The sequence below is a fragment of the Mya arenaria genome, chromosome 15, assembly GCF_026914265.1.
Source record: "Mya arenaria isolate MELC-2E11 chromosome 15, ASM2691426v1".
NCBI lineage: Eukaryota > Metazoa > Mollusca > Bivalvia > Myida > Myidae > Mya > Mya arenaria.
In genome coordinates this window covers 50,532,928-50,560,214 of record NC_069136.1, presented here as the reverse complement: position 1 = coordinate 50,560,214, position 27,287 = coordinate 50,532,928, and the positions used below count along the sequence as shown (strand labels likewise).

Sequence of the window (27,287 nt, the reverse complement as noted above, 5' to 3'; positions counted from 1 at the left end):
GACGACAAACTTTACTTCACCAGTAATCGCAGAAAATCCCGTCTTTGCTAATCGTGAAAATGTTGCTTTCTGTGACCACTCGCTGAAATTAATTCACATCTGAAATCGAATTTTAACAAATATGATATTTACGTTTATTGATGATACAGTAAAAACTGAAAAAAACAGCTTTATGCAGTTTAAACGAAGAAAAACATCAACAAAAGCTAATATTCTCTTTGCATTATGTGTGCCTCTTTGCCTTCATGTGTTTTGATAGTCGTGCTCGACTGCATTTATTTCTTGGAGTGAGAGATAGTTATCAACACCTTTAGTCATGTTAAGTTTTTCGTAAGTAATAGCCTCCGGATTGTTTTCAGTATTTCTGTGCATATCATTATTTGCGGTGTTAACATATTCAACTCGTTGTTGATTGTCCACATCAGTTGACACCCCTGCGGATGGCTGTCCTGAAGATTTTACTGTCGTGGCGTTATTCAAGCAAGCCTTGTGCATGTACCTGAAAAATATCATAAATAAAACCGTTTTATATGCATGCAACACACACTAAACCTAAATGCTTATGAGTAAATTAATGCCTTGATATAACATCTGCAAAATAGTCACTAATTCTGCATTCCAGACACATTTGTTTGTTTCAGTAAATGCTCATTCAATTGTCCCTTTTCCTACATTCCGGACACATTTGATTGTTTCAGTAAATGCCCATTCAATTGTCCCTTTTCCTACATTCCGGACACTTTTGTTTGTTTCAGGTAATACCCATTCAATTGAATGTAAGTAACGTTATGTGTATGTGTGTACTATAACATGATCTTGAATTTTACCATTTCAAAGGCAAAACAGCTCAGCCTTTTTTGTATGTAAAGGTTTGTATCAGAATATATGCAATACGCTTACACTGGGTAGGAACTTAATGAATAGTATAAGACATCTTCATTCCGAATTTCATTGATTAAAATTTAAGCAATATACCATTGTTTTAATATGCTAACGATGAGCTATCTTCACATTTTGAAAGATACCTAGATTGAAGAAATAAACCAAAATTATGAATTTTATAAACAAATCAAATTCAAAGTCTTTATCTGTATGAAAAAAGCCATGATGTTCAAAATGTATCTTTTTCGTTTCATCAAATACGTTAACCCATAATACATCTTATGTTGTAATTATTTTTAAAAGAGGTCAATGTTACATTTAAGCGAATACTCAATAATGATGAACAAATACAAATAAAAGTAGTGCAAATATATAACGATATAATAATAAGAAATTTATATTAGATAACTTACCTTCTCCTAATCAAAAATGCAAGTACTGCAGCAACAAGTAATGCCACAGCATTAACCACACCAACCACTATTTTAGTGGGTGACCCTGTTATAATAGAAAAATGGCAAATAATATCCAAAAATAATGATATTTCGTTCTGTTAAGCAATTTGTGGAAATGGATTAATTCCTGTTGTATTAAAAAAAGCACCTTCTTGATGCTGCTTAGCTAACTGTACTCTTTTCATTCAAACATAATATTTTTGTACGATGCTATTTTGTGAAGCAAAGGGAAAACATATCTATATTGCTACAATTGATAAAGGAATTTAAGAAAACATCGACCAAAACAATTTTTGATGCATGGTATCAAAGATGCCTTGTCTGTATGCAATCTGTATTTGATGTGTACCAGTAGAGTAAAAGCATTTTGACAATCATATAATCACAATTGATAGGTTGACTATTGATATTTACAAATTAAGATTCAGAACATAAATGCAAAGCTGGCTTGACAAACAACATATAATTGAGAAAACGAAGTCAACAACATAAGCAATGTTCACATAATGTATGTTGTGCTTGCTCGCCAACTGTCAATTTGGCTCCATTAACCTCATTCAACATTCAAGAAATGAATGTTGAGCTGGCGCGACAAATATTTGTCATCGAATGCTAAGCTTTTTTGACTCACGACACACGACATTTAATTGGTCATAAAATGTTTTAGTCAGAATGCATTGACATACGAATTGTATTATATAAGTACAAAATATTTGAACAGATTTCAACTTTAACATTACAAGGTTTTTTTCTAACACGGCAATCTTGGCTTCTTCTGGTTGTAGGCAATAAACGATACGATTTCCTGAACGTCAGTATATATAACTAAAATTTTTGCACACAATTATGTTTTAATGACCTAAAAAGGTGTATATGATATTGATGGTTTTTCTTTTGTTTATTGCATGCTTCTTCCGGACATGTATTGTTTTGTTCTGTGTATTTTTATCTTTTTTGCCTCCAATGGGGAGACCCTCAAACGCAGTAAAGATCGCCGATGACGTAGACTGTCATTCCCACGAAGGTTTGCATTGAGGTAGTTCTCCAAGGTTATATCTATAAAATATATTATTTATTCGTGTTTCAGTTCAAATCTTTGATTAGCATTCATAAATGCATTTTTAATTCAAGCATTACTTTTCCAAATGCACTGGTTGCCATTCAGGGAATGGATTTTTTAGATGTATCATTAAATATTACATGAAAGGCTCTTTCATTTTAAAGCAATGGCTACCAAAGTTCAATAATATAACTTATAAAACACCACTGGTAATCTAGTCACTGCCGAGATGACTTCTTGTTATTTTGATTTCTACCACACGTACATTTATCATTTACATGTATGTATACTTATTTATGATATCTAAGTTTCTGTGACGTTTAAAAACAAATTGAATTCTGTTCGAGCTTGATGAAGACGTTACAATATAATTTTGGCATATAATATAATAATGAACATCAGAATCGACTATATGAGCAAGTAAAAAACATTATTATTTTATCAAGCGCATCGCACTAGCTTAGCTTTCTTGTCTTGGTTCCTTTCATGACAAAAAATTAAGGTTGAATGTATCAATCAATCATTCAATTAATCAATACATCAATCAATAAAGTCAAAGATTAGTTTTTGGTATAGAATAAATTAGTTCTTTGATATTTTTAAAAACGATCACAATTAGACTTTAAATGTTTAGAGTTTTCCAGTAAATCGTTCAATTCGATTCAAACACTTGTTAACTATGCGATCACCATTAGACCTCAAATGTTTAGAGTTCATGGTTTAGTAAATCGTTCAATTCGATTCAAACACTTGTTAACTATGCGATCACAATTAGACCTCAAATGTTTAGAATTCATGTTTCGGTAACTCGTTCAATTTCTATTCAAACACTTGTTAACTATGCCGTTGAGTTTTGCTGTGGACAATTATTGCCTTATTAAAAATACTTTGTTTATAGTGAAGCACACATTGCAAAATGTATTGATATCTAGCATATTTGATAGTATGTACAGAATGACAAAAGCGAGCAGATTCAACTCAGTGTCCTAATGTATTCGAAAACAACTGGGACAAAGCCCTTCAGTCGAAAATTCTAAATAAAACCTGTTTAGGGAAGAAGGCAAGAGCAGAAACGACAACGAACTATGAACACAAACATATAAACATCACAACATCAACTAAATTTTCGGCGTGAGAATGCACTCATATTATCGCGTTGACATTATTTATTCCGTTTACCTACCTGCATTATACAATTTGCATTACTGGTGAAGCTTATATCATAAAAAGGCCGATTCACATTGATTATAATGATTACAAGTTGTAATTCGAACACTCTTATTGCTTGGATTGTGTTCTCGTTAAAACTTGTAGCATTTCTCAATTTGACTTGAGAATGATCCTGTTTTCAATAAAGTTAAAATGTAAAGATTGCTCAAAGAATATAGTTGACAATTAACATACCCCCTTCGTCGTTGTCTAAAGACGCTGTTGTTCCTTCAGGTACCGGGTGTGATTTTGGCGTTGTATTCAATGTTGGCTTGCCTGTAAGATGTGTGTATGTTGTATTGTAATAAGCGGTTGACGGCAAAGGTTCTGTTAATATGCGGGAAATATACACTATTATTTCCAGAATTAATGTTCTGATATGTGTTGAATAAATAGAATATTAGTTTTTATAAGTAAGCAAATTTAAGAAACATATCAGTCTAAAATGCTGCTCGACAGTGGAATTGCTGAGTTTACACTATATGTTCACTATATTAACTACATCAAAAGACAATCAAAGGGATGTGATGTCTAGATTTTTCAACAGTTAGCCAATACAAACAGCAGCAGTACAACATATATCATTATTTGATTGGGGTACTCTTTTTAAATACACATTGAAGGTGAACACATTTGTTTAAGAACACTTATGTCTACGAAGGGTAACTGTCGAACAAATGTATGCGCAACCAACTCCTATTAATTGTCTTATAGGTGGGACCATAGGACTAGGGATTTAATTGTTTTGTAAATTGTTTGAAGATCCGGTGCCTTTACAAATTCGGTTAAGTGTCGTGCTATCCGGCTTGTTCGCGTAGTTTCCATTGTTGTATTAATTATAATGGGGAATAAGAAGAACGTGTCTAGACAATTTGCCTCAGCTATATAAAATGTTTTGTAATTACAGGCATGTCTTAATTCGCATGATGAAAACCAACCCTTAATAATTCGGTCGAAAGTTTGTGTAAATGTTCTACTTTGGCGATTAAGAGGAAATCGAGCGAATTATAACGAACTACATCAGATTAAGGTAATGGAAATTGGATAAATTCTCCTTGGCCTACAATAAATTGGGAACATCAAGTAAATTGAATATTAGTTAATCATTAAATATTATTTCTACAGTTAATAAGCCAAAGAATACAACGGAAGTGATCTTGTGAAATACATCGAGGAAATACACACCACACTGCTATAGTTAAATCATGTAGGTATTGGTAATAAATGGTTTGTTACCATGATCGAATAATTTCAAACACAAATTATGAATTTATTATATAATATTAAATGTATTCATGATACTAGTAGATATAAAAGCGACAAGCTAGAAACAAAACAAATTATTCCAATACCCGTAGATACTCATTGTTTGAATACTTAATTTTGCGCAGAAACACAACATATAAGTATTAACTTAACGAGAATTTATCCATCTGGCACAGACATTATATTACCTCACTTTTATTTAATTCGTTAATATAAAAATCAATATATTTTCGCCATGACCGTGAAAGATAGCATATGAATGAATTCCGCATATCTTTTCGACTGTTTTGGTTTCGTCAATATGTGAATTATTCAGCGCGCGCTGTGTAACAACGGAATGTGTTGTTTATGTACACGCAAAATATTTGGTACCCGGCGCGCACTGAAATTTCCATTGGGTTAAGCAGTTGAACGGTAATGGGGGGGGGGGGGGCTCATTTCTGTCGTAGTTTTCACGAGATGGTGACAACTAGTTTTCGCATATTCACAAATTCAATGAAAGAAGGTGGTATATGTTGTGCCTTCGTGTATATAAGTTTTTCCGGACTAGTGCGAGAGCCATTCTAAAAGTACGTCGACACTGTTAATAATATTTCCTTAGCGTAAGAACTGAGAAAATGGCTAAAATACTTTCACGAGTATATTGAACTCGCCACATATTCATTTTTGCAGAAATCCGTTCAAAATGATTGTATCTCAGGACGCTAAAGTAATCTGCGGACTGGTAGGACGGCGCACTTGAACAATGTGTCCCTTATCAAACATTGGTTGGTTTCAAAGGTATGTAGTTTTCGTACACAGTTATGACACACTTGTGACGTAATACGGTTGTAAAGATATTGTTTATCGCAACAGACTATTGGGTTTCGAACGTAAATTGCAATGACCTCAAGTAAAGTAACGGAGCAGCGCAACATGATAAAATTGTGGGTCCAAATTGAAACAAGAAATGTCACAGAAAATGCGCGCTCGATCAATTGGTCGCGTTTAATGATATTTTCTAATAATACAATGAAACACACTGTGAGAAACCCCGTAGTCAAACCTTGCAATATAAACCATGTTTAGAGGCAAAAGGTAAATGCCCAAACGACATTGAACTAGAGACACAAACGTACAAACACCACATGCTCGAATATGATCATCAACGACAGACTACATAAGCATTAAATAGCTTTAGCGGTAACTATGGAATAACTGCCTAGAAACTGTCAGCGACACTCGAGTTCACTCGAACATGACTCTTCTAGGAGCTTAAACTTGTTGATTATTATAATTATAAAATTAAATAAATTAAAGTTAATTATAACAAAATGTATACCTTGCTTACAATCCGTTTAAAATTTAAGGACAAAATAACCTTCATGGCAAATTTTAATCGTAGGAAAGTAACTCTTCGTTACAATGTTGATTTATGTAACGGGTGCGATTGTCAAGTTGATTAAAATCAATAATGACGGACAGTTAATATCTTTAAAAACACAATGCATATTAACGATTTGAAGCAATTATTTCAAAATACAAACCCCTTAATGCTGGAGTTTGATGCAAATTTAACAACAGGTTTTTGCAGAATTATACAAAATAAATACAAAAACATGAACTCTGATGACATCGGCTATTGTAATTAGGAATATTTAAACATAATTTATGTGTTCTGTACTTGTAAACTGTGTATAATTTGTGTGTGTGTTTGCATGTTGCATCATTGTATATATGTTTCGCATTTATAAAAGCATAATCATTATATATTTTCATGTATGGTCACTTCAGTTTTGGCGTAAAATAGACATATCAATAAGCATATCTGTCTATATAAAAATGCAAACTCCTAGGACAAGCACATTAGCCTAACATTTATCATGGATTTTTATACAGGGCACAATGATAAAGGTAGAACAAGCACAAAACATCCTGGCACGGTCAGTGAACACAAAGAAGATCTCACTGGTGGCGTTGATATACATGTTGTGGTGACCGCTTATGCACGGTCGGTGAACAAGAAGCAAGATCTCACTTGGGGCGTGATAAACATGTTGGGGTTACCGCCTTGGTACGGTCAGCGAACACCAAGCAATATCTCAATGGGGCGGTTGGTATACATGTTGTGGTAAGCGCGTTGTTACGGTCAGTGAACACCAAGCAAGAATTCACTGGGAGTAAAAACTGTTTCGGAAACTCAGCTTTACACTTGCCCCAACATTTAGTATTTACAAATAATATTCATGCTCAGTTTGTATTTACCTCCTGTGCATAAGCTTTTTTTCAAGTCTTTTTTCTGAGCAAACCTGACGTAAAACTTTTTGTTGATCTGCTCCAAATATGCGTACGTCACAGGCGGATAGGTGCTATCATCTGTAAGGCAATTATAGGTCGGTAAATGTTATACGACGCATGATCCAAACTATCGTAGACATTCTCAAGTTCGCACACATATATATGTTTTTAAAATTCATTTTAAACAATATTTGCGGGCGAAAGTAAGACCGATAACTACGCAAGGGCTACCAAATGAGAGATCTTGCGACGATATAAAAACACATAGCTGACTATCATTGGAATAACGGCCCAAGCGTTTATATATGTTATGATCTAAAGGTCATCTATAAATCTTCCACTGACTCTAAACAAGGTCTTCAATCAAACTTTTGCTTCTGTGCTTGTTCTTGTAGTTCATTCTGTGTTATTCGACTAACACGATGTATGTTTTTTTTTTCATTTCTTAGGAGAGTTTGTTTATAAAATAATTTAGAAGTGGAGATATAAACAGCAGCAAAAGTTCCATTACGACATTCTGCCGTTGTACTATTCATTTACATAATAACTAAGCCCAGTTATCAAGAAGGAAATCGTGCAGAATGAAATCGTGAGTTTCTGAAAACGATTCGTAGTGTCTTTAAGTATGAAACCATGAACATGAAGGATAAGTCTTTTAAATCGAAGTGGTAACGGGAAAGTTACATGCTAAATATAGTTTCATTATAAATTTTAACAGGTGTTCATTAAATACATGTTTGGAGCGAACATACTGTCTGATTTAACCCCCGCCTATATTGTATGTTTCCCTCAGTATTATCTCTATAAATTTGCCTTAGCCGTGTTGTTATCATGATATCTGCACTGTTGGCATGGTGCTATGGGTGCAAAAAATTACACTTAATTTATTTCTTAGTTGTTCAGACGCAAACACAGATTTACCAAGAATGTAAAATATTTCAAAGGTTAGCAAGCCATATTAAATCAACATGTTAAAAATTGTTCATTTTTGCTTTTGAATTTCGTCATTAGCGTTTTTATTTTTACGTTAAAATATTTTATTTCGGGATTTTTTTTTTGTCCGTAGCAATAAAATGCGTAAACCGGGCGGATCTTTTTTATTTACAGCATTGCTGGGAAAGAATTATTGCAAGATTTATTGAAATAAATTTAAGTCTTTTATTAACAGTTCTAGAGAGAAAAAAAACAATTGGTGTAAATATGTGTAATGCTTTACATGATTGTTGTCGGAGATACAAACGCAGTTTGACACGGGGAATCCTAGGACCCAACACGCTTTAACCAGCCCAACGATTTGAACAATTCATTAAATTGAGTACACTTATCTCCTGTTAAAAGTAGACTACAGCTTCGAATTATACTGTTTTATTTTACAGAAGACAATCATTAACGTTATGTGTTTAGAAGGAAACTTTTATTGAATGGTTTGCTTTTAAATGATCGTTTTGTTAAAAGTAGTTGAAGATAACGATTATTTAAAAGGTTGTTCGTGAACAATATGCATACCATCGGTTGACCTGCTACGAAAGCATACAAACAATCTGAACCATGATAGTTGTTTATCTGGTCAGCCTTTCTTATAATTACAGAAATAACTTTCTGCATCCGCCGATATGTTAAAATCTTTGTAACATTATGAAAGTATTAGACAGTTAACCCAGATAGAATGATGTGCATACCAAGCATATCGTCCAAAGATATAATAGATTCTGTTTTAAGTATTCCTGTCCAGTGGTCCTGGGCGTCCCGGTCTGTAAAATTCCCATTATTGATACTTTGTATCGATGCAGGGAATTCACCTCCAGCAACGCAGTATTCAACAGCTTGTGCCCAAACTTCATTACTTCGATCGTGTATTTTCGCCATCGGGTTATTATCTATAACAGAAAAGAGCACACATAATGGTAACAAACAAATCACACGTATGGAAATGCTCGATTTGTGTCAAACGTACATACCTATAGAACAGTTAATTGGGATGACAACACAGTAACGTACATCAATAAATGTGGTTTTCAACAAGAACTATCACAGGTTTACAATGTACATCGTTGTTTCTACTTTTCTGTTGTCAGCGTTATCCTTTATTGTTTTGTCATTACCCAAAATATTGCAAATCAAGTCACCACAGTGCAATGTTAAAATATAAATAAAAATATGTTTTTGTTTCTTATTTTCATTTAAAGCTATGCTCTAGACATAACTTAAAAATGGGAAATAACCGGAAAATATACGATATTTCATAATTATCCAAATCGCATTTTTAATCGGATCTGTATTTGTTAAAAAACGAATTGTATAATCGCACGTGTTCCTCATGCACACCTCGTTAATTGAAACGTTCCATTAATTGAAACGTTCCATGTGAAAAGAGAATTTAATTTTGCGCCAATTCTTTTTTTAGATATCATAATATTTAAATAATTTCACGCAACAAATATACAAATATTCTAAATATCTTGTCCTTTCCAAATAATGTATTTCAAACATAAGCAGGAATATAGGCATTATCTCCAAATAAGATTTTTACGATCAAAGGGAGCGCCACTAACCGAAAGCGGCCATTACTCTCGCACCAATGATCAACTAACAGCGACGGATAAGTATTAAGATAACCTCAACATGAGTAGTAACAACGATGGTAAAAGAGGAATACAGGAATATAAACAAACGGCGATTGGAAGCTTAACAGCACCGGTGAGGTTACACAACGAGGCGTTCAATTTTAAAAGACCGAAAATGTGTTCTTGTATTATGATCGATGATTGTATCGGTATATCATCGTATCGATGTGTAGTTGTATCGATACATATCGTATCGCGAGATGACCGTATTGTCTCTTCCCTACCATTGAACTCTTGTTTGCATTAACTGTTCCAAAGCAGTTCCTCAGTATGCATCAATACACGGCTTGTAAAATTAAAACTTCATAATGTTCCTTCGCCTTTTGTAGTTCTTGTGTGTGGTGTTTAAATCTGTGATCGTTTAGTGGTAAATTAACATGTTTTGTTGATTTATGTTAGGACAAGTGTAAAGTTGGGACCAGTATACCCTTGTTTCGATGATCGTTTCAAGGCGGTGACACAAAAATTAACAATATTTTAATGAGCGTGAGGTTTTTCTGTGTTGATTTGTACGTTGTGTGTCTCTCGTTAAGTGTGTGAGGCATTTATCTTGTGCCTTTTTAGTTCTTAGTCAATTGTTAGCTACTGAGCGCATTCAATTACAACCATCGACGACAGTACTGTCAGTACATTACTATAACACAATCACTCTGTTGAAAAGTGACGTTATGCAAACGCATACAATTTTTATATTATAGTTTCCAAACGCCTAGCTTATAATTGGTTACTTGACAATATGCTAGATACCGGCGTATGCTAGCAATGGCCAATTATAAAAAACAAAACAGTTATTATACAACTTTGTATGCTTGACAAGGACAGCTACAGAAAGGGTATCATATATATATTGCGTCAAAAAATGCCATGTTATAAACCGAAATCGTTTCAATATTGGATGAGATATGATCACCCCCTTACTTCATACCAAGGGCCTATTAAAATTATTTCACCGTTGCCTACAAAAGTGCTCTTAGCACTTCAAAACAACATCGTTTACTTAAATTCATAACAATCTCACTTAATCAAAGAACAAGTTTGCTCACAATCCAATACAGTAAAAAGGTTAAACAAAAGTTAAAGTGTACACATCTCTTAAACGACATTGGTTCACGAAAAAGTGCACTTAGAATTATAAAAAAATATAAGGAAATGTGGGGCTAGTGTCAAAACCTTTTTTTATTTTAATGTCGTTTAGTCCCTTCTGGCATTAACGCCACGAATAATGTCCAAAGTTTAAGAATCATCTGTAAATCTGCCGACCAACCGTTAAGTGAATCCAGTTAACCCATTTCTGTTTGTGGGCGCTAAAAATTGTCAGACTACGCGACTTTGTTCGTCTTCTTTCATATTAGGTGGCATAGAAAATAGAAATAATTACCGGAAAAATATTTGTTGCTGCATAATAGAACTGGTGTAATTGTAGTATTGCATGACACCCAATAAAAATCATTTTCTGGTCTGTTCTTATAGTAGAACTGAAGGCAGTTTCTATGAATGTCTTGTGAATGTTCGGTAGCAGGAACTGAAATATTAAGGTTGATGAATTACGTACAAAGTACACTATGTGCAGTCTCTGATTTAAATGAGTTATAAAGTTATATTTCAATTATAACTTTCAAAAAACTTCTTCATTTAGGCGTCTGAAGGGAAAAGGATCCCTCTTCCAGAATGTGTTAAACTGGTAAACTCGCAAACATTTCTGTGCTGATTTCCGATAAAGAGTTTTTAATGTCAGCATAGATTTTGTAATTATGTACTAACCACAGGTGATCGTCACATAGCTTGGTCACTAAAATATGGCCCTTCAGTCCTTTGATATTGATTTTTTTTTAAATGTTGCCCTTCAGTCCATTAATATTGTTTAAAAATGAACATATATATATATATATATATATATATATATATATATATATATATATATATATATATATATATATTAGACAAAGTTCCCATGTCAAAAAATCTCCATTACCACAGTTGCCCTGTACAATGTCAAATATTTAAAAAAAAATATATGTGACGAAATGCGCAGATTTAATACTGAAGACGCCAATAAGGAAACAATGAAGAAGTTATGTATTTAACGTGTTTTAAGGGATAAATTTTCGTAGTTTTTGAACCTCTTCATTATTTCGTAATTGGCGTTTTCAGTGTTGAGTCTGCGCATTTCGTCACATTTATTTTATTTTTTTAAACACTATCAAACGACTGAAGGGCAATATTTTAGTGACCAAGCTATGTGGCGATCACCTGTAGTTCTAACTTTAAGTTCGTTTGTAAGTTTCGCCTGGAGTTAAACATAATAATTCGATGTTATTAGTACCATTTTCAACAGTGTAAAATGAGAATATATTGGTGTCGGCTGGTCCACCACATGGATATTGATCTGCTTCTTCACATTTTTCCCCGCATGTTTGAGTCTGCTTGGGTTTTTTACTGGCACATTTACATCGCAAACTCTGAAACAGTATTCATACTTAAATTTATTATTTCTGAGCTACTCTGGAAAATGTCATGCAAGTAATGCCCCATCAGTCATGTAAAAGAACAAGACATACATGCCAAAAAGAGTTCATTGTTTCTTCTATAAAAAACAAAAACATTCAGATTTCATGCTTTGACACAATTTAATAAAAAACAAAGGTGAATTTTTACATTTTAAGCAATGGAATTAAATTTGAATAGTAAATGTTCAATCTGTTTCAAAAGTAGAATTTAAAGCTAAATGTAAAAAAATATGTTTATAACAATTTCATATGACACTGAAATAAACAATGAATGATTATCACGATTTACTATTTTTAGAATAATCAAGATGAGTTTAAGTGTATTATGTTAATTAATTAATGGAATATGAAATTTCACCTAAAACGGTAAGACATGGAACAAAGTTGTGGGGTGTCCTTATCCAAAACCAAAAAATAGTTATTACTGAAATTCTTGCAAGTGATTTAAAAAGGCCCCTCTTTGCAATAAAAGTGTGACAGTGTTTTCTTTTATACAAGCCAATGAATACGAGTGAAAAAAGGTATGCTTAAATGACATTGAATCAGAAATATTATCACCAGAAATAGTTTTTTGGACATACGCCAAACCAATAGACATAAAGGGATTACCTACAGTAATAAAAAACATAAACACACATTTCATAATATAAAAACGTTGCCGGACCGAAATTCCATCTGCTGTAGTTGTTGAAAAGCATTGCACAAAATTAATGTCTTTAAAATGTTGCGTTAGTCCTTTGATTACTTCAAAAATCCAACTTCTTAGTTTGAATATTTGTTTACCTGTCCTGGAATAACTTACCGTTATTGACTTTTGTATTCCGAACGTTTGGCATCCTGTTGTACCTCTACATTCGCCCAGAGATGAAACAAAATATTCGTCTCCATCATTCAATTGGCCGCAGCCTTCAAAACAAAAACATTTGCTAATGGAAGTTATTACTGACAAATCAAACCAGCCGTAGTAAATAATACCTTTTAGCAAAACTAAAATTTAACAGTTTTTTATGACCTGAAACAGTAGTGAACGAGAACCTAATGCCGGCAGGTAATATCCATTTCATATTCAATGGAGTATGCCAACATCGATTGAGACAAAGACAGGCAGTTCGAGCACAATATTGCCTTGTTTGTCGTGTTGCAAGATTTATTCTGCCCAGGACAGTTCAGTTCATTCTGTCCAACACATTAGATAGCTCGAATGTGCATCGGCCAGATGCTTAGTTTAAACATATTTATTTTACAACGATTGTGAAACAAGTTATTACAACATTATATTAATCACTCTCGTTGGCCCGATTTTACGCGAGAGTGTGGTCTTGTGTTGTGGGGGAAACCGGAAAACCCAGAGAAATCCCACTTGTCCGGCTTGGTGACCACAAACCAAACTCACAAGCGCCCGAGCCGGGAATCGAACCTGGGTCGCCTAGGTGAGAAGCGAGTGCGCTAACCACTGCACTTACCGGACAACCTGTTGCCAGATGCTTCAAGAAAGAGTTTGCAACAAAGTATTGACAGTTACGTTTGCAATTTTATGTACTAATAGAAAACTTGAAAACAAGAAACTCTGCTCCTTTAGAGTCGAACTACACTGATTTTATATTTATATATTTAAGCTGTCGTTGGCAACAATAATACTAAATATGTCTGGTGGTTGAATCTTTGAAGTCAATTATAATATAATTTGATTTGATATGATTATTAGTTTTTCGCATAAATATTGATGTTTGTGATTTATAACAATCTGTCTTTATAAGGAACTGTCAATGCTATATAACCTATATGTTTGTCCGAATATGTCAACTCTTAAATTACTCAGGCGGGCCATGTCGAATGTATGTGTTATTGCACCTTTGAAGACATGCAACTGTTGTATATTTCTTGTATTTGAAGTTACTTAAAACGTTTTTAACCCTGATTTACAAATGAGAGCCATGTCGAAAAGCTGTGTTTGAATGTGTGAGTCGTACCTTTGAAGAGATATCGCCGTTGTTTCATTTGTTTGTTTGTGGAGTCTGTATCTTATATGTGAAGTTTCTTTATCAGTCTAAATAATTTGATTCATCTTATTATTCATTGTCAACAAGTTGCTGCTAGTTTGATTTGGAGTTAAAATTAAATGAAAGTATTTATATATGTTGAGACAAAATTGAGGCTGCGTTTAAATAAAGGAATGAATTGCGGGATTACTGTCATTATCGGGGTCTGAACGCAGTTGGGGTGGAAAAAGTGTGTGGAGTCCGAATCATTTCTTATATTTACTCTAATTATTCATTATTTCATTCAAGAATTGTTAAAATATACTTCATTTCATTTAAGAAAACCAGTAATTCTTTCTCACCCATTCGGTAGATAGAACGATCCGGCCGTAATAGGAAACAGTTTAACAATTACGTCACAATAACGCGGGGAAAAATAATCACTTCAAATGACTTAAACGTAAAATTGGAACACCAATGACAACAATACATTTAACACATATTATAAATTAAAAATGTATTACATGTTAATTTTTTTCGGGGCCTCAATTTATATGTTTATTGTTATGCGATGATTCGCAATCCGAACATAATCAAAGAAGTTGCGCTCATTGGAAAATATTGACATTTGCCGAAGGCATTGCATTTTAGGAATGGAAGTTGAGGTGTAACTATACTCGTTTAAACCCCGGGAATCTCGTGTTTCATTGACCGTTTAAAGGCGTTAAGTCAAATATTGAAAATGCAACACATACATGAATGCTATTATATTATTTTTTTAACCTTTTAAAATATGTCTTCTAAATAAAGATTAACTAATTAAATCGGACTTTTTATGTGTATATGTATATTTACAAAAATACGGGCTTTAACCTACCAACATAAGCATAACTAATCCATGTTTTTGCATATCCAATCCATAACCCATTGTCCTGATCGTCCAAATCCAAACCATTTTCAACAATGCATGAGCCATCACCCCTGCAGATAAAGCTTGGTTTTGCCAAGGTGCATCTAGACTCGTCCCATCTCGTTTCATCATGTGAAACAAAAACTCCCTGACCTGAAAAGTCCACAAGATTAAGCAATTGATGATCTATATCTTATATAAATAGTAACAGATTCATTTAAAACAATTTGAAATAGCCTGACAGGTTAACGTTTGCAACTTCGAGAGTATGTTTATATGAATCAACAGTTTGTTTATTTTTTTAATAGCACAACATTAACAAGAAGAAAACCTTTGTTCATTGACAGATCTCAACAATGTATGTGCCCATCCACTCAACAGATAACTAAACTAACAAAAATTCAAAACATATTGCATAAACAGTTATGAAAAATGTGACTTAAAACAATTGTACTTGTTTAATGGAAATTAAAGGAGTTTGCTAAAACATGGGTTGAGTAAACCATACTTACGGAGTAAATAATTGCCTTCTTAATTGATGTTGTAAGTTTCTACAAAGTGAACTTAACAGAAAAATAAAATCAAACTCGTCCTCCTAATCTAGAACATTAACCTATCTAAAATTTTGTATTAAGTTTCTTTAATTTTTGTTTCAAGTTTCAATAAGCAACTTTCCATCATTGTAACGTTATCATTGTATAATTGATTGTCAGTTTTCTATAGATAGAGATGCGAAATGTATTCAAATCGTTGTTTACTCTTATAAAATTTATAGTTTACTATAACATGAAAAAAAAACATTTACAAAACATATAATCATAAATAGTATGCCAATTTTTGTATATGATGTATCTTTGTTCAACCGTATGTTTCGTATACTTAACGCGATCAAACGTAGTTGAAATACGAAAATGCGCAATTTAGGATGGAACGAGATTATTATACTAGCCAAACTATGCTACGGATTATTTCACTCGATCATAGACTATCTTTTAGGGACCTTTGCTTCCGAATGTGAGGAATTTACGACACATTTTGCCGATTATGTTATGTGTTATGCAGTATGTAAAAGTTTAGGGCAATCAATTTATTTATTTTAGCACTTTGTTGATTTATTGCTTATGATTATTCAATCCAGACTGCGTTTTTATCAGAGAAATAACTGTCACTTTTATATGAAACTCAACTAGTAAGCAATAGCATTACTCGACAAACAACTGATCATTCCAGCACTGATTCATTTATTGGTTTTAGTACCTTATTATTATACGATATTCATTGAGCACAGATATTAGTAGGTTTAATCAATTAATGTGCTGGTGATCTGTATTACAATTAGAAGCATATATAGTGACAAAGTGTGGAATTTTACCAAAACATAAGGTTTAACAAACATATAACGAACTGAAGCTTGCTTTTCTTTGTTTTAATAATAAATTATTCTTCCGATGAGTCAATATGATACAAGACACAAGTACACAAACGTCCCGTGAATAAAGTATTCAAAACTCGCGCTTCAAGTGTGTTAAGTTTAATTACAAAAAATAAGGAAGTGGAAGCAATAATTCTTTCTTTTGTAAAATATAGGTTGCCTTTGAGTTTATTTTACATCATGTTTTGTTTCATTGATGTTTTCTTATCTCAATAATCTATGTAAATTATAAACCGTAAGGTCATTTTAAATGTCGACATATACCCATTTAATACCTTTTTTAGAATTAGTTTTTTTGAACATTCATAAGCATTTTACGATTTAAGTTATATGAAAACATATATCTATACGTATAGATATTTCAGTTAAACGGGTGTAATAATGAAATAGCACAGTACCTTTACAAATTATTCCCAGACAATATACGACGGTCACAATTACACAATTCAATGGATTCATTTTTTTATTTTAAGAAGTATTCATCATACTATAATTTCATTCAGGAAGTTTCGAGATTTCAGATAAAATCTAAAGTTAGGTGGTTTAATTTAACTTCAACGTTTATGCTCCAGTTAAATGCTCGTGTAGTCATGCTATCGAAGGTTTAAAGCGAACATCCTTTTTGTCAACCGTGTTCAAGTGCAATAGAGTGCATTTAAATGTATAGATTCATGTACGCTTTATATTTTCCGCAATGATACTCAAATTACGTAACTTAAAGCTAGTAGATAAAACAATAACGAAGCTCCTGTTAAGAGTCACAACAGATGAATACAAGTGGTATCGTTTTTTAAAGCATGCCCTTGGTTTGTCAGAATTTTAATTGAAATTAATGTTAAATATCTGTATCAGTTTCTGGCTATACACAATTGACTTCGTTTAAATTTATATATAAATTAGTTTCGAAACACTTATTCTGATCATTAAGTGAAATGCTAAAGGGATAATAATCCATATGGCTTATAATTTACTGAGTGATACTATATGAAACGCATACACAAGAACATCATTAAAAAGCAGCATGTTGTGAACATAATTTAAGTATAAGTGTTTGCGGGGGAAATATCCATTGGACTGAGGGACGGGCTAAGCGTTGTGCGAAATAGAGAAGCGTGCAATACGATGTGATGCTGTTATTGCTTCCTATCGTGATGTGTATGGACACTGGCATTGATTTGTTTTTGGTTCAGCCAGCTAATTGGAACCAGACAAACATGGCGTTCATTGCTTATGTAAGGTGCGTGCCGGCCGATCAGCGAATTGTACATGCTCTACGCGGGGTATGACCTCCCTAAACCAATGCAAATCAATACCGAAAAACCCGAGGCTCAATTACACTTTAACAACTTGACTCTCTAAAAAGAGATGTGTGTGCATCCGCGTCTAAATAGTAGTTTTTACCTGATTTCTTTTATTCCTCTGCACCAATAATATGAAACAAAATTGTCTTTGTCATAACAACTAGGATTTATACATCACAACCCTCTAAAGAAAATATAATATGAAATAGAATAAATTGCATTGAGAGGCATTTCACGACAGTTGAATAAACAGACGACTTACAACGTCCACCAAGATGCAAGAACAAGGCGAATTATTTCATGGCATTCACGGTGAGTTGAACATAATTTTAAATCGTACATTTTTGCTGTTTGAACAGCAAGTTTTGATTTCAAATGAAGAAGAACAGGAGTCTGAACAATCCCCATCATCACTGGCCTTTATGCAATTATGTATGACTCACCACTGACAATGTGACACTGACAGTAAAGTGTACACCGTATTGTAAATTATGAAAAGGATTAAATAAGTTTAAGCAATTATAACTCTCGGTTATCATTGACAGTGATGGCTGGTGGACATATTCATATATTCTCTGGATGGTTCCTGTCTTTCTGCTTACGGACTACTTTCGCTACAATATTTATGCGAAAACTACAGAAACAAGCTCAGTAGAAAAAAGTTTAAACATAAATCCGGTTTAATGGCACTGGGTAAACGCCAAAGACGTAGAACATAAAAACAAAATATCACAAGCAAGAAACATGGATGAACATCACAAAACTCCACAAACAGCACATTGCATACATGCTATATATAACAAACTAGGTAAGTTAATCAAGGATTGTTAGGTACCGCCTTTGGTCGGTGAAGGGATCGCTTTCATAGTTACATGGGCACTTCTTCTTTGGGCGCAAGGTGTTTCCACAATGAAAGCTATACAGATGACATTTGGTCTTCGAACAGCTTGTGAGATTAGCTACTTTTCATATCCATTCGCTGTTGTTCCCGGTGACTACTTTCAAAAAGTGTCAAGTTTTACCCGCGCAGCTTCATTGGGGGGAAAGGTTTATAGCCTGTGTATGTGGACAGCTGCTTACATATTCAATGTCTTAAACTGTTTTCAATTGAACGTTTTTTCATTCGTTAGTGTCTGCAAAGCATTTTTGATCAGCTTGCAGTTACCAAGATCTAAGTATTCAGAACTGTTTAATCCTAAAAGATTTGTTGATGAAGAGGAAGAGAAAACAAATAATCCACAAGCTCCATCAACAAACCAAACGGAAGATGACATTACATACATTGAACCATGCTCCGGATTAAATGTTTCCGAAAAGACATTATCTCTGTTGAAATTCTTTTTTCTTGAAGCAAAGTCAGCCTATTCAAATAAGACGGTTCACATCTGGTCAATATGGTGGGCCTTGGCGGCCTGTGGAAATTTTCAAGTTGCGAACTACGTTCAGAACTTGTGGGATATCCTTAAGCCGTACCACAACTATAATCTAAGGAAGCACCACATCTATTATGGCGCTGTAGAAACTGCTGGAACTCTTTTGAGTAAATCCATTGTTTAAATCCATGATATAGTGTTTGTGTGCTTGTTTCTCCGTAATTTAATGACAATTGCTTACATGGTCCTGTCCTATCGTATAATCAAAAATAAATACTATTGTGGACAACAGTCCGTTTGAAGCTGCACTCTCACAGATATACCATTTTTACAACTTTTTTATTTTTTGTCTTGGAAAGAGCAAATTTTTGCGTAAATATCTGCAAACCAATGATATATGATTGCTGACAAAAAAACAGATCTTAGATTATCATATTTCCGTTCGAAAATTAATGTTTTATAGCTTAAACAACGGTTTAAGGAAAATGCATAAAACATCATTTTTTTAACTTAAATATAAAAATCTGCGATCTATTTTTTTGTCAGCAGTCTTATACAACTGGTTTCTATGGATTTTCGCAAAAATTGGCTCGTTCCAAAACAAAAAATACAAAAGTTGTCAAAACGTTCAATCTGTGAGGCTGCAGCTTTAAAATAAGAAATAAATTGAGGGATCGTACCACTTCCATGATACATTTCAATAAGCGCGCAGGTGACCAACTGAATGTTCATATATTTACTAATATTGTTATTGCACTGTTAGTATTTTGGGCCCACTTTTTATATAAATATAGACTGATTTTTATGTCTTGTCTTACATGTTCGTCTAACAATGCCAATTTTTAATGTGATGGCTACTTGGCTGGTCCCCGTAGTTTTCAGGTAATTAGTGAAAGTCAATACCACCTTTCATCAGAGGGATTTCTGCTCATTTGGATCATGCATGTTGCTGAGACTTAATTTCATTTTAAAAGATCTTGTAGACATGCACAAATTTATCCGAAACATTAACACCCGTTTATCATTGGCTACTAGTAATTAGCTTACAGAACATATACTGAGACGAATGTATGTACGAATATATGCAATTATATTTTGTTATGGTCATTATATTTCTGGCTTCATCTGTATACAATCTGTTAAAGTATTTATTTATACGTGCAATTAAGAACATTCGTGTTTAAAAACCAATTAATATACAAGTGTGCCATTCTGTAGTCAACTCATATTCAACTGGTTATGACTTTGGATTGGTTAGAGTTAGCCAAACTATTTTTTGAATGGTCAATAAGTGGGAGAGTAGTTCTGTCATTCTGTAGTCAACTCATATTAAACTGGTTAAGACTTTGGATTGGTTAGAGTTAGTAAAACTATTTTTTGAATGGTCAATATTTGTTCAATAATTGTACATGGCCAATCAAATTGCTTGTATGCACACACTAGCCACAATTATAATATGTGGATAATTTATCAAGCCTTACACAATTGGTTACAGGTTAAAACTTCTGACCAATTTGTACCATATGGGAATTTGACGAGAGGTAGCAATGGCATACGATGCTCTACTTAATTCTCACTACATGTAATTGTTAACAATACTTATTTTCATCCTATATACCAGATCTCAGATAGCCAGTGCTCTTAATCGGAAACGTTATGGGTTCGTGTTTGGGTGTAACACGTTCGTTGCCTTGCTGGTAAAATCTGTACTGATCGCCATCGTGGTGGATAAAGCCGGACTGGACGTCAAAGTCCGGACACAGGTACGGACAGACATAACGTCGTGCACGATGCTGAGACAAGTAAACGTAACGTCAAAATCGACCGACTTTCTCTATTCAAGTGTTCATACATCATCACAATACTTTAATAGTCACACAAATGAACGTTGACCCGAAATGCCAAACATCGTGCGGGACGTCAAAGGCTCGAGAATATAACATTAAATGTAAGATCTTATAACATGAAGGTGTGTATGTGCCACTGCGTGCATTAATACAATATTTTATTTCCACGAAACTTAAAACAATAATCTGCTATTTAACCAACACATATTATATTATGACAAACCATTTTCATAGGTTTTAAATCCTTGAGGCATTTTAACGGGACCTATCGAAGCTGGTTTTCATGCCCGGGTCTCTCTCTTGTTCGCCCTCTCTCACAAAACATATCCTCTCTCTGTGGTCTCCTCCCATTGTCTCCTCCCCGCGATCCCCATCACCTTGCTCTCCCCTATCTCGCCCCTTCTTTCCTTTCGCACACGCTTCATACCTCTCAGTGTCTTTATCGCCTTGGATCCTATTCTTACCTCTACCCTCACCCCTCTATCCCTTCCTTTCGTCTATGTCCCCTTCTCTCCTGCCAATATCTTACTTCGTTTATATCCGCTATCTTTATATGAATCGCATCAGGTGGTCAAATCTCTCTCTCTCTCTCTTTCTCTCTCTCTCTCTCTCTCTCTCTCTAACTGAAGTGCCATTTAATTGGCCCAAGTAGCTTAAGCATACATTTTAGCCCGGACCTCTTATTCTTTTATAATTAGGGACTCAGGATTTGAGTAAGGACTGCACATATAGAATATATGTTTTTTATTCTTTATATTTATGTACATACTAGCTTGAAGATCATTGTCTTTTAGACACCAAAACATTGAAATTCATTGGCTTTAGGGTCAATCCGTATTTGCTGTCTACTATAGGTGTTTCTCCATCAACTGAGGAAAAGTCTAAAAAAGCACTTTAAAGAAAAGAAAAAAATACATTTTGGCCAGGATTTCACCAGGACAGCGGCCCATGCCCACACCAAAAGGCAGGAAAAGCTCCGCCTATGAGCGGTCCACCTTCGTACAAGTGTCATTCAAAATTCTTTTTGGATTAAACACATCGGGCTCCGTTAAGTATTCTGGGTCGTGGCTGACGGACCAAAAAATAACGACTACTAGAGTTTTGTTCTTAACAAAATGGCCGCCAATCTCAGTGTCAGATGTCGTACTGTGAGGGAGTGCAAACGGGAAAATGCACGAATGTCGCATCGTTTCGAGAATTGTCGCTTCAGTTAGCGGCAATTCGGACATGTCATTGAAGTTCGGAATCCTATCTACGCCGTGTGGATTTCATAGTGCACTTTCTCCTGACATTCCCGGTAGGTGATCATCAAGATAGACCACTGCAGGGTACTAGCGATGGTGTCGAACCCTGCACCTGGAAGTTGAAAAGTTTGTTATCGTGAAACCCGCTTCGGTAAAGAAAGGCCAGCTGCAATGCTCGTTTTTCCCTAGTCATGATTATTATGATTATAATAGCTTTATCTGTGCTTAAACAACTTATACACGAGACAGTTAAATGGCTGCCAAAAGGAGTTGGATTGTGAACTGTTGAAACATCAGGTAAAACAGGCGTTCAATTTGCATCTGTGATTTTTGTTTAAAACTACATTCCCAGATAACCTATTATATTTCCAGTAAAGGAGTTTGGGGTGATAAATATGCGGTATACCAAAATTATCAAAGAGGCCAGTATCGAAATCAAATGTGATGCGTTTCAACGATCATCCGCTTTATACCCGACTGAAGTTTTATGAGCGAAGCTTGGTCTGGCATATCGCACAACATTGGGATGGCTTAACCACAGGGGCCAATCCGAAACAAGCCGAGAAGTTACGATTGACCGATGGACATTCAATTATGACATGAAAAAGGATACCAGTACGTGTGAACAACCAGGATTGGTAATACAAACTATAGCTTATAGGAATAAATAATAGACCATTTCTGACAAAACGAGAGCACAATTACCGTTTAAAAATACTCCAGAAAATTAAATCATTTTAGAGTCAAGTGGTATAGATTTTCGGTAAGCATTATTTTTTTTGATGTGTTTGTTTAAGACGAACCTATGAGTTCCTGTAGCGTGGTCATGATGTGTTCGTCAGTTAATCCGGAAGCCTTCTTGTCAACTTCCGGCGTCTCTTCGGTCGCCATTATAAGCGCGTCTGTGATGTCCCTGACGCGCGCGGGGTCGTAGGTGGCCAGGCGCCCCCGCTGCTTTTTCAGGCAGAGGCCGTCCATTGTCTCCAGGATGCGGAGGAACTGCCGGAAGGAGCGCTTCGTGAAATGTCGCATCCACGGCATAATGTCCACTGGGTTGCCTGCTCGGGTAAAAGTTTGTGATTTAGTTGTAAACTCATTTGTATAGATTTTAATGTATTTTCTAAAAAAAAAACCAACAAATACTATACTTGCTGTGTTTGGCGCACGTATGATTGCAAAATACAAATGATTTTTTACCTTGCTTAATAAATGATACGAGAAATTGCTACATGTCTCAAAACTAAATCAAGTTTAAAAAACTGGCTACTGTCACTGGTATAAGATATTAAAATTACAGTTAGGTTAACTGTAGCATATAAGAAAAGTATAACATGAAACAAAACACATTATATATGCCCTACCTGCTCCGACAAACGCCATAAACTCGTCGTTGTTTTGGACAAGTTGCTGGAAATCCGGATCGTCCCTGCGGTACCGCTCCCCGAAACAGAAGGCACAAATAATATTTCCTATGGAGAGATATATCTCATTGTGCGGATCAACCGGCGCTCCCTTAGATTTCTGAAGGTTCAATGCAAGCAGGCGCGCCTCTGCGACGATCGCCTCCTCGATAGGGTTGTACATCCGGTTGGCGCACAACGCTATAGCGTTCTGGGCGATATTCCGGTGGAGCTTCCACTTAGCTCCGTAATCACTGAACCCCATGCTTTTGCCGTTGGCGATGTATCTGAACGAGTAGAAGTCGGGCCGTCCGGAGAAGTCCTCAGCCTGTTTGACCAACGCTTGTTGAACTGCTCTCAATCCGTTAAGGACGACGGTAGGATATGATCCCATTGTAATTTGGTAGACGTCGCCGTACTTTTGTCGGAATGACGTTAACGTCATGTGCGGTTTACGTCCAACTGTAACAAATTGCCCAGAATTGGCACGCCGGTCGGTCCAGGGGCACTGCATGAGGAAACTTTGATCTTCCTTCAACAGCACATACTGCCATAATGAAGACTAAAATCAGCACCGCAGTTGTGTACATTCTGAATTTTTGTACCTCAACACCGAGAGCACGCCTTAAATGGCAGAACTTGCTTATAGTGTGCGATTTTATATATTTAAAGCTTATATAAGCTCAAACTTTGATGAAAAATGATACCATGTTATAAAAACACAAAATGACAGAACTTCGTCTGTGACCTTTGAGTGACCACTGTCTTGACGCTTAAATGACGGATAAATTGAATCACCTTTTTTAGCAGTGGATGTTGGTGTCAATTTACAATGTCAGTATGTATACAATACGTATTTATTTACATGTACATTTAAAGGCCACCAGTCCAAAATACACAGGTTCCATACATATGTATATTAAATGTTGATCACTGAAAATTACAACACCAAAAATAGTATTCATGCGATGTTCATGCTTTGATATATGAAAATGTTTTTGTAAATTCATACTGTCTATATATCATTTAATGTAATGGTTAAGCGTATAACCGAGGAATAACACCAGTCTTTCAAGTCATAGAATGTCGTTGAATGACATACAATCTCCTATAGATTGTTCGAGTTTGAATAAGTTCATTGCTGGACACATTTCATGTCCACCCAACGAATTAAATTTGTATTTATTTTGAAATCAATGCCAATTTAAGTTTATTTTGAGTTTAGGTTAAAGACCTTCATTTATTAAAGGTAAGTCATCCATCATTTAGATGGAAGGATCTGTAAGTGCATTTTAGATATTAAAATCGATATTATTTCCATGTTTAATTTATATTGATTAACCATTATATTATTTTGCATGAGTTTTATTTCTGAAAAACACCATAATGGCGCTACTATTGTAATATGTTATTCTATAAAGGGAGGTAATAACACAACTATGTACACAAGTTTTTGTTTTTCTTAAATGAAATAATGTCTCTTAAAAAAAGTTCTTTGTGAAAACATTAAAATATTCAATCTTGATATTTTGTTGCTTTAAAATGGAACTTTACCAGTAATGTTTTGTTGTACCTATGTTGGATTGGTTAGGGTTAGCAGGCGTGGATTAAAGGGACTTTCTCTGTTGTATTTGGCCAGCCTTTGAATACTGTTTCATTACAGTGCGATATAAACAACAGTGAGTTGTTATTTTGGATATTTGAATATGAAGGCATAAATAATGTCGATCAACAAAATTCAATTAAAACATGTGGCAGAACATTACCTACATCATCCTCATATGCGTGAAAGGTATTGAAATGAATGTGTTAAGCCTTAATTTACGTTAAACTTCTGGTCAGATGAACATATATATATGCGTGAAATGAAGTGACCAAATGACCCAACTAAAACAAATAGGGCTGAGATGCGTTCGCATAACACTAAACTCCGGACGTTGTGACTGAACTCATTACCACAACAGACAGACATACCTTTCAATCACTCCGTCTGGACATTAGGACTTTCACAAAACGTTGCACAGATGAACACATTATTTAAGGAATTTGTGACCTGGTCATTTGCTTCGTTAACATTTATTTTTACATCACACCAATGTTTAGCATATATCGAAACATGCTTTCTAGGAAAAAAACAACATATTATGATGTTCTCTTTTAGGAATTGCCGATAAAAAAACACACTAAGATATGTCGATAAAAACAAAACAAACATATGCCGATAAAGGCACACCGTTTGCACAGGGCACACTTTTAGCTTCGAGTACACGTTTAGCTCAGGGCACGCACCTTTAGCTTCTATAGCACATCTTGAGCACTGGGCGCGCGACCTTAGCTTCTAAAGCACAACTTTAGCGCAGGCCGCGCACCTTAAGCTTCGAGTGCACACCTTAAGCACAGGGCGGGTAACTTTAGCTTCGAGCGCACACCTTAAGCACATGGCGGGCATCCTAAGCTTCGAATGCACACCTTTAGCTTCGAGCGCACACCTTTAGCACAGGGCGCGTTCCTAAAGCTTCGAGTGCACACCTTCAGCACAGGGCGGACACGTTAAGCTTCGAGTGCACACCTTTAACAGCAGTGCGCGCACCTTCAGCTTCGAGCGACCACATTTACCACAAGGTGCGCCCTGTAAGCTTCGAATGCACCCCTTTAGCACAGGTCGCACACCTTAAGTTTCGAGTGCACACCTTGAGCATCGGGCGCGCACCCTAAGCTTCGAGTGCATATCTTAAGAACGGGGCTGGCACAATTAGCTTCGAGTGCACCATAGAAAGACGCCAACCTCAGTTTAACGGTAGCACGGTCTGTGTTGGAGGTGAGCCCACATCAGCTGTGACATAATTAAACAAATTAACGATGTGTGAAATAATATCATGAGAATGCGTTTTGAAATTCATTAAACTACATATAATTAAGCGTATGTTGACCAAAGCAAGTATCCAGGCGTCAAATAATCCTGCTGCAGCTGACAATGACAACGACCAGAGATGTATTTTCTTATCACGACCTTAAACATGATGAAGTATAATACAACGAAAATTTGCAAAATTCGTACTTAAAATGACCAAACATGACATTAAGTACCATTTGAAGGATAAATAGGAGCACAGGCCGACGAAACACGGTCAAGGCAAATTAATGAAACGGCAACATTTTTGATTGATTGTATTTCACAGTGTTGCTTATAAAACAGCCTATGTAGGCCAGTGTCCCAGTTTCAGGACAATGACAGTGTTCCATGTGTCACTTATTTATAAGTGCCTTTGTACGGTGTTCTGTTAGGGCCGTCGTGTTTTCGCCCTTACGGAAATGAGCGAATATGCGAAGTGACGACTGCTCCTTCGCCTTCGTCCTTTCGCTCCTTCGACTTCGTACTTTCGTGTCTTCGCCGTCTTCCCATCGCTTGTTAGCCTTCGTCCCGTCGCTCCTTCGCCTTCGTACTTTCGTGTCTTCGGCCTGCCCATATCTTGTTCGCCTTCGTCACTTTGTTCCTGGGCCTTAGTACTTTCGTACTTTTG

At 35.2% G+C, this 27,287-nt stretch overlaps 1 protein-coding gene and 1 pseudogene across 1 annotated transcript; both read right to left on the bottom strand.

Annotated features, from left to right (window-relative positions):
• Positions 1-221: 221 nt before the first annotated feature.
• On the bottom strand, positions 222-17,154 carry LOC128220781 (uncharacterized). The gene is made up of 10 exons (XM_052929307.1): positions 17,000-17,154; positions 15,137-15,322; positions 13,083-13,186; positions 12,097-12,232; positions 11,152-11,295; positions 8,829-9,026; positions 7,117-7,227; positions 3,802-3,882; positions 1,296-1,380; positions 222-499 (listed from the first exon to the last, which is right to left on the bottom strand). Exons 1-10 carry the CDS (start codon positions 17,058-17,060, stop codon positions 244-246), a joined length of 1,362 nt encoding a protein of 453 aa, XP_052785267.1. The 5' UTR covers positions 17,061-17,154; the 3' UTR covers positions 222-243.
• Positions 17,155-21,902: 4,748 nt separating this feature from the next.
• Positions 21,903-27,233, bottom strand: LOC128219461 (cytochrome P450 1A1-like; annotated as a pseudogene).
• Between the last annotated feature and the right edge of the window lie 54 nt (positions 27,234-27,287).

What these genes read in the sequence shown, in the direction of transcription:
- LOC128220781 (XM_052929307.1), bottom strand. Translation starts at nt 17,060, where the DNA reads ATGAATCCATTGAATTGTGTAATTGTGACCGTCGTATATTGTCTGGGA. An exon ending in GAATACAAAAGTCAATAACG is followed by an intron (nt 12,233 to 13,082) that starts GTAAGTTATTCC and finishes ATACTGTTTCAG; the next exon opens with AGTTTGCGATGTAAATGTGC. An exon ending in GCATTTTTGATTAGGAGAAG is followed by an intron (nt 500 to 1,295) that starts GTAAGTTATCTA and finishes GATATTTTTCAG; the next exon opens with GTACATGCACAAGGCTTGCT.